Genomic DNA, 8967 nt, shown 5'->3' on the forward strand with positions numbered 1-8967 from the left:
TACTATGCATACGACTTTCGAATGTATAATTTTTTTTGCAGGCACCAAAGCACCTACAATTCAACCCTTACATTAGGAAAGGCTACAGAACATTTCTATCAACGAAGCTATGCTTCCAAAGTGTATTTTGGTGGACAAACGAAACAGTGAGTTCAGTTGCATGCATCACATCAATCTGGTATTCTTTGACTATTTATACCATCTTTAATTTGAAAACTTTTGAGGTAAATATATGGAGCCACTTGGCAGGTTGGCTGCTATTTTTGGGGTTGACATTCAATGATATTTCGTTTATCAATGCCCAACCATCACTAACAGATAAAGCTATGGTTTGGTTGCTACTAGTTTGCTTTCAAGTAAGTATACCAGCCAGATATTAGATTTGTAGCCACTTTTATGTATATCTTAATATTTGCAATCTATTCCTGGCTTTCATTAGAAATTTTCGCAACCCTCTCAGGAATTTCTGCTTCCAATTATATAAATTGTTCTATTTTTGTGCATTTATTTTCGTGGTCCTAATAAGTTTCACTTTCTCACCTTTCAGCTTTGTATGTTCTTCTCGTTCATCTATCACACGTTCTCCTGTCGATCAGAGAAGGATTACGATTGCTTTCTTACGTACGATTTGCTGGGAATCGCGTTATCACTTCTTGCAATTTACTTGAGCGGAATTTATTATGCGTTTTGGTGTCATCCGCAATTGCGTTATTTCTATTCGATAAGTGTGGCGGTCATATTTGTGATTGCGATAGTTTTACAAGTGCCAAGGTTAAATGTATCTCCGAATATAAAAATTGTTGTGTTCGTTTCATGGGCAGCGTATGGAATAGTGCCAACAACACATTGGACGGTACTTATGGGCGGGTTGCATAACCCCATTGTAAAGGTTAGTATGTGCATAGAGATTTCATTATTTGTTACAATTAATTATTCACTATTGCTATACCGTTGGCGATATTCTGCTACATATTTACATATTATGCTGCAATGCTGCATATATATATATAAAATGAGGAAGCATGTGTCCAGGGCTCAGTTATCATCTTGAAAACTGTGTTCAGAATAATGAGGGAAGTACTACTTGAGTAATTGATTTGTTTAATTAATTAATGCATACAAAACAAGATTTTCATAGCTGTAACTTCCGTAAACCTCTCATTCCCCATAATTCATCATCAACGCCGCAACAACCGATATCCGGTCTAGGTCTGCCTTAATAAGGAACTCCAGATATCCCTGTTTTGTGCCGAGGTCCACCAATTCGATATCTCTAAAAGCTGTCTGGCGTCCTGACCTACGCCATCGCTCTATCTTAGGCAGGGTCTGCCTTGTCTAATTTTTCTACCATAGATATTGCCCTTATAGACTTTCCGGGCTAGATCATCCTCATCCATACGGATTAAGTGACCCGCCCACCGTAACTTATTGAGCCGGATTTTATCCACAACCTGACGGTCATGGTATCGCTCATAGATTTCGTCGTTATATAGCTACGGAATCGTCCATCCTCATGTAGGGGGCCAAAAATTCTTTGGAGAATTCTTCTCTCGAACGCGGCCAAGAGTTTACAATTCTTCTTGCTAAGAACCCAGGTCTCCGAAGAATACATGAGGACAGGCAAGATCATTGTCTTATACAGTAAGAGCTTTGATTTTATGACGTTTCGAGTGAAACAGTTTTGTAAGCTCTGTTGACTGACAACAACCGTGCGCGGATTTCATCGTTGTAGCTGTTATTGGTTGTGATTTTCGACCTTAAATAGGAGAAATTATCAACGGTCTCAAAGTTGTAGTATTCTACCTTTGTTCTTCCCGTTTGACCAGTGCGGTTTGATGTTGTTGGTTGGTTGGTTTCCGGTGCTGACGTTGTCACCATATATTTTGTCTTGCTTTCTTTGTGATCAGCCCATGCTTGTATGCAATGTTCTGATGAATCAGCTTATATACAGCATTACGCCTATCCGTGTATTGCAACATCGCCATAATAGTGCAGCCAAAAATGAGTTGGTCACTAACGCCGAACCACATATTTTGCACTTCTTTAATAGCTTCTCATAGACCCGGGTGTCGACCATGCGATCCTGAATGAAGTACATTAATCGTTCCTAATTCATGTGTTTACAGTGCATTGCCTTCGACTTTCTTTCATTGATTCACTCCTGATTTGGCTTCACCCAACTGAAAGGATTGAGAGATCGACCCTTAAAGTTAAATGGAGTCTATCGGCTTGCGAGGGACTCGTCTACTTTTTAAAAGTAAGCCCGAAGCAATTGAACTAGATGATGTTGTGTCGCAACGTTAACACAGGCTTCTACTTCAGAGGCAGGTTCGAAAGATGCGCATTCAGCATCAACTTCACACGTGGCAGGAATTCGGATAGCAGAGCATCCTTCAAATCACCAACACGAGCATGGGATTCTTGTAGAATTTCTTGGTACTTGGCCTGTTTCGGCCATAGTTTGTATGTGGAGGTCATTAATGCAATGTCGCGCATGTGGCTCGTGATGATCTTGGTAAATGGCTTGAACTTAACACTTGTCTAAACTCAATTCCATCCGAATATTATGTCTAAATATGTCTACTCTTCGCAGCATACAACTTGAGGTCATATAAGTACATCAAACGGGATTCAACTAACAGCTCAAGAAGATGCCACTCTGTATGCGGATGATGGTACCACCCTATCATCCTTCCATGACTGTGGCCAAAAACTTTATTAGTTTAGGTTCAATGCTAAGATATACAGACGTACGACATCAATTAGCCAGGTGGGTAGGACGCTGCAAAAAGCTTTGGCGTAATCGATATAGTAACTAAAGAGGTTTCCTTGGCCTATAATTGCTTGTCGTACAACTACCGACTCAATAATCAGTTGCTCGTTGCAACCCCTTGATCCTATTCGGCAGCCCTTCTACTCCTCCAACAGAATGCTGTTAGTCTCGAAGTCCGTAGAGGGTTGGTAAGTAGTCGGTCTTGTATCTGCGAAATCCTGCAACGAATCAACCTAATAACCGGAAGTGCACACAACACAAAAATGATTGTAGTTGCAGGAGTGACATATCATATGACAGTCGAAATGAAATCTCATTATTGATTTGGAGTAGGATTCTCGGAGTTGCTGGAGATGCATTGAGCCTGAGAATATCTGGGCTATGTAAACGATCAACTTTCGATTTCTATACGCACTATTTAGAATACGTCCGGAATGTCAGCGGAGTACTGAAATTGTTGCCTGCAGTGCGATGCAATGTGTTGCTGCAAGTAATAGAGCGTCAGGTCGTCTGCAAGGTGCTGCATAGTCATGCGCGTATTATAGGAAACGCTCGACAAATCTCTGGTTCAACAAGGGGCGGCAAGATTATTTAGTAGTTGGAGCGGAGGATATAGAAGTTAATATCATCAATCCATTTCATCCGATCCACAGATTGTTGTGAAACAGCTTTAGCATGTGGAATCATGTTCCTTGTCATCGTGGCGCCTAGACGTCAAACCGCCCTATGGTTAGTAGTCTCGGCACCGTACGTTACGCTCAAAAGTCGGTCGAGCCCCGTCGGTTATCCATAACGGACCTTAAGCTTCTCCTTCTCCTCACTTAATGGGATTACATTTTAAGCCTAGTTGCTAGCTGTGATGATAGCTTCGAGTAATCTGCAACACTAGAAAGTCTCTGCACTTTCCTCAGTTACCCCTGAGACGCTGCAGTAGCCTACAATTATTCAGACCGATTGTATCCATCCCTCTACTTGTCACAGCCGGGGTATGAATCGGCTACGATGGAGTTAATATTATTATTTTTTTATGGAGGGCCAGGATTTTGTACATAGTTTTCACCGAGCACACGAATTTCGCTTCTAAGGCCTTGGTGTTATGCCGCCCACCTTTCTGTTTATGACCCATTTTTGCACTTAATCTAGTAACTTTTGTGTAACCCCCAAGATCTTATTTTACCTCTGTGGTTACAAACTTCTTCCGATATAATTCCATCATGTAACTGGAAATGTATAGATAATTCTTACTAGAAAAACTTCGATCGTTTCAATATTTTTAAAGTTTTAGATACCTTGTATGTCACTGTCACACGTTTTTCTTTCTGGAAATTGCCCCATAGTAGAAGAAAACACTAGATGACAAGCCTTGCGTACTTCTAGCCAATAAGTAGAGCACCTATTGCTATGCTAGTGTTGAGATTTGGGGTGGCAGGCGTTAGTATTACATGGACATGTCACACGATTACATCGAGTACTTTTCATTCATTCCTCTTGATCGATGACATCGCGAGAATGTTCGAGCTATCCTCTATCTCTTGAATAGGATGATCGAAATGCATCAAACGTCTGGATAAACAGATTGTTTTTGAGACTCTATTGGGTTTTTTTCATATTAAAAATTAACTCATGCCAGCAAAATTCTTTGTATTGATTGATTCCAGGTATAGATCTCCCATTAAGTTTTCATATTCCTCTAACGTAAACATTTTATTTAATTTTGGGATTTGCTGCTTAAAAAGATTCGCCAAAATCGATGAGAGTTTTACGTACTCTCCAAGCTCAGAGTGAAAACTATCCAGTTCTGCTGAATGCTTCGTCTTTTAAAAAGGATCCGCACTTCTGTATTTCAAACTTCATGTCAAAAGGAAAAGGAGGAGGTCTTGAGGGACAAAATATTGAAGGAGGGAAAAAATGATTCAAAATTTTAACTTTGTTAACTTTTTTTTACAAGGAACGAAGCTTACCGCACCGAACACATTTTTTTCCTGAAGGCGGTGCAGGATTCTCACCTTAAGAATGCAAGTGGTCTGGCCGCTGTGAAGCAGTCCTGGGGTTTCTGGGAGAGAAAGCTTTGGTTTCCAGACTGGAACCCACGAGTTCTCTGGAAATTCGAGACCTTGACTGCCTCACACAAAAGAACGAGGTAGAAGAGGCCATCAAACACGTATGTCCGGAGGTAACCAATGTCTGGATTGATATCACCTCTGTGAAGTCTCGAGGCCAAAAACTGGTTGTGGTGGAAGTTGTCGAGCAATAAGTAAGGTAAGCGACCATCAATACATTGCCTTCGACGTGATGGACACAAACCCACCCACATTTCATGTACAGAAATAGCGCCGGTTTGGAAGTGAACAGGTTTGTCGAAAATCTTGGAACAGGTGAGGCCGCGCTGTAGGTACTCCCCGGGGTGGTGGCGCTGCATCAAGATGTGGCAAACCTTTTATGTATTGGTAGACGGTGGAAATTGCAAAGTTCCGGAAGGAGTGCCACAGGTTCCGCCGCTTAACACAACGTCTAAGCGACCGGGAGGAGGCATGTACCACAACGACGGAGTACAAATCAGCCAAAACCAAAGCTCACTGCTAGCTGGATCTGGTCGACGAGGTGAATGGGGACCCGGTTACGAACTGGTAACTCGAAAAATCGGGGCTCTGCGGAAACCCTGTTCACTTAAGGTCGAGCAGATGGACGGATTTTACGGGTACTATTCTCTGCGCACCCCGTACAGGATGATGACGTCGGTGCGAAGAGCGCCGAGGACTGTCCACTTTTCTCTATAAAAGATTTGGAACAGGCACTCCTCCCTATGAAAAGGCGCCAGGTCCCGATGGTATTCCAGCAGAGGTATACAAACTGGTATTCTAACACCGGCCAGACCTACTGCTCGGCACATTCAACGCTTGCTTGAAAGAGGGCATTTTACCTTCTCGTTGGAAGGTTGCGCTGATCAGCAAAAGGAAGGGCGACCCCGAGTTGTCGTCTTCATACCCCCCACTTTGTATGCTTGACACTGCTGGAAAAGTGCTCGAAAGGCTCATCGGAAGTAAACTCGCGGTAACGATACGCACTGCCAAAGACTTATCTCCACGGCAGTTTGGTTTTAGAGCAGGGAGATCCACAGTTGATGCTGTCATATAAGTCAAGGATGCCATTCAACGAGCATAGGCATATATCACATAGCCTCGTAATGCTTGACGCCTTGAATTCCGTAAGATGAAAAGACATTCTAGGCACCCTAGATAATACATTCCACGTGCCGAATTATCTCTTCCGAATATTAAGGGACTATCTGAGGACCCGCTCCCTGCTCTATGAAACACTTGACGGTCAGAGGGGGATGGAAGTCACGCTGGGGATAGCAGCGGTAAAGTACCTCTGGCTGACTCTTGACTCAAAGATGAACTTTTTTGAGCAAATCAAAGCAGGAGCGAACAAGGCTGCAGCTAGAGTGTCGGCGTTAAGTAAGCGAATGGCAAATATTGGTGGTCCTACGTCTAGCAGACGACGTCTCCTGATGAGTTCAATGCAGTCTGCCCTGCTCTCCGGTATATGGGCTGACACTTTTGGTGAGGAGGTATATCGTATGGGTCTCGCGCAAGTGCATTGTCTCCGAACCAGCCGTGATAGTGATCGTGGGAGTGATTTCCGTTTCCCTTCTTGCTAAAGAGCATCAAGCCGTATAAAAGCGCAAGGGACAAGAGCCAAGGGAGGTGTGAAGAACGGCAAAGTACCCTAGATGAGTGGCAAGTCTTTTAGCAAAATGAAACTAGAGGAAAACGGACGGTGCGGCTCATCGGCAACTTAGGTGCGTAGGTGAATCGAAAGCATGGTAAGACTGACTATTTCCTTGCCCAGTCTTTAAGTGGGCATGGAGGTTTTCAGTCTTACCTGCACGGGATTGAAAAGATACGATCTCCGGATTGTGGGTTTTGCAATGGAGTTGTGGACGACGCCCATCACATTTTTTTTTTCTTGTGGATGGTGGGCTGGGATTTGTCAGCAGCTCTATTTAAACAGAGGGGATCTTTCTCCAGACACCATTGTCGAGGAGATGCTGAGGAGTGCTGCTAGTTGAAGCCATGTTGCCCATTACGTTCGGGTCCTTCTCGTTGCAAAAAAGATAGAATTGTCGGAAGGTTCCTTGAACAGTTGCCTTCCTCCTCTCCCCTCCCGTTGGTGAAATGAATTCCCTCAATTGAAGGCTCCGCAAGGTGGAAGATTTTTGGGACTAGCCTAAAGTAATGTGACAGCCGGTTTCAAGCTAGCTCTCTGACGATGGGGAGGTGTTTAGTTCGTAGGCCGACGACGTACCTTTGCCGGAGTCCAACCCTGTCCAACTGTGCGTAAATGCGTTCACCTACCCTTCCCCAAAAGTGGCTTGGAGACGTAACATCATGATCTTCATTTTAAAGTGCTTCCTCGTAGAAGCGGCAAGAAGGGGAAAAGAGGATCCCTTGGGCATGGAGTTTCCTTGGAAGCCGGTATTATACGCGGGTAGGCATAATTTTCAGCCGAGTCTGGATTTCAATTTATGTTAGGATTATTTTTCCATTCCAACCCAATTGCTTTTTTAAAATTCTATCGTTAGGGGACACATTTTCGCTCAGAAAGTGATGAGTGCTTAAAAAGTGGACTTATACCTGCAGGTTAGGAAGGGAACGTGAAGCCGAAGGGATTCTGGAGTAAAACTATATTGCATAATGCATTTTATGGTTTTGTCACCTCTATAGGAAAAATCCCAGGATAACTAACATTGTACAGTCTTTGAAGCAAGGAATGCAAACTACCTACCTCATTGAATGATATTTTATTTAATTTCGTTTACCTTTTCAGTTTCTTGTATCCCGGATAATAGGAATGTACACCCTCAGCCTCATCGCATTCTTATTTTACATCACGAAAATCCCAGAGAGATGGTTCTCGGGAAAGTTGGACTTCGTTGGACACTCACATAATTGGTGGCATTTGTTTGTGCTATGCGCCTTGTACTACTGGTACAACACTGGTTAGTATATAAAAAGAATAATTTTTATTCTGTTCTTTTCACTACACATGTGCTGTGTGGGTTTCAAACCAGAACTTAGACAAAAGAATGAAAGTGAAGTAAACTTTAATTAATGAGTAGTCGGGTGGCAACGACTTTTTACTATGTTTCAATTTGGAGGAAGGAACTTTCTAATATCTCTTTTTCTTCCTTTCCAGGCATCATGTACTTGGACTACCGGGCCATAAATGGTTGCTCTCTTAGTTAATTCCTTATTTGGTAGTTATCTCGGTCTGGTTAAGTATTTTAATGCTGTATATATATTTGTTTGATAATTGTGTTAATGCTCTTATATTTAAGAGTGTTTTATTACAATAAATTGGAGGTAAATTAAGTTTTAAAGAATGAATTGGTTTTTATTCAAAGGATTCTATGATTTCCATGTTAGAGGGTTGAGTTTCCGGATGGTTAGTTTCTTCGATATTTTTCTTGCAGCGGAGACATTTTGATATATCTTTGGTTTGTGTATGCACTAACTAATTCGATAACCAAACCCACTTGCCTAAGGGTTGCCATTTGAGTGAAATGCGGATCAAAATATCGGAGGGCGCGAATTTGAATATTCCACAATTTGAACAATCACCATCGATGAAACCAAACTGATGCACTAACCCACTGGAATTTACCCCCACTTCTACTTTAAAATGAGGCGCTGACACAGTTTACTGTCCAAGAAATCCCAGAGGTTCTCTACAGGGCTCAAGTCCGGCGACCGAGGTGGGGCTGGCATGACCGAGCGGCTGTTATAGAGCAGCCATAACCGAATGTCGAGCGATACAATCGGAATGTCCCTTGTAGTCCCACTTTTTCTGCGCTCTCTTGTAATATTTTTTTAAGAGCTCAATTTAGAAATCATGGATCCTTCGATAAATGTTAACTCCCGACGCCACTAGCTGTGAAACACCCACACACGAGTATACTTTGTCCACTATGTTTCAGCTAAGCAGACAAACTCCTTTTTAAGGTTTTGTGTAAACACAAAACCTTATTAAAATCGGTTTACTGTCTGTCTTTTTTTTTTTTTTTTTTTTTTTTTTGAGGAGATGGACATCTTCAAAAGACACTGGTCTGGACACACAAGCGTGTGGGATTTTTACCCACTAAAACCACCCCCGACTCCCTCCCTGCCCTGCGGAACCACCATAAGGTATTA

The 8967-nt window shown here is 42.5% G+C and overlaps 1 protein-coding gene across 5 annotated transcripts in view; it reads left to right on the forward strand.

Moving 5' to 3' along the window:
- The window catches only part of LOC119661256 (progestin and adipoQ receptor family member 3), a 116925-nt gene extending 108766 nt beyond the window's left edge, over positions 1-8159 (forward strand). For 4 of the 5 annotated variants that reach the window (XM_038070504.1, XM_038070502.1, XM_038070503.1 and 1 more), the window contains 5 exons: positions 42-146; positions 225-356; positions 548-889; positions 7604-7775; positions 7973-8159. In XM_038070504.1, the coding sequence (XP_037926432.1) occupies positions 42-146; positions 225-356; positions 548-889; positions 7604-7775; positions 7973-8022 (801 nt within the window). In that variant the 3' untranslated portion in view covers positions 8023-8159. Of the gene's footprint in view, positions 1-41; positions 147-224; positions 357-547; positions 890-7603; positions 7781-7972 lie in introns of those variants that run through there. The other variant, XM_038070505.1, reaches the window with a different exon arrangement.
- Positions 8160-8967: the final 808 nt, after the last annotated feature.

The sequence above is a fragment of the Hermetia illucens genome, chromosome 1 (assembly GCF_905115235.1).
Source record: "Hermetia illucens chromosome 1, iHerIll2.2.curated.20191125, whole genome shotgun sequence".
NCBI classification, from domain to species: Eukaryota; Metazoa; Arthropoda; class Insecta; order Diptera; family Stratiomyidae; genus Hermetia; species Hermetia illucens.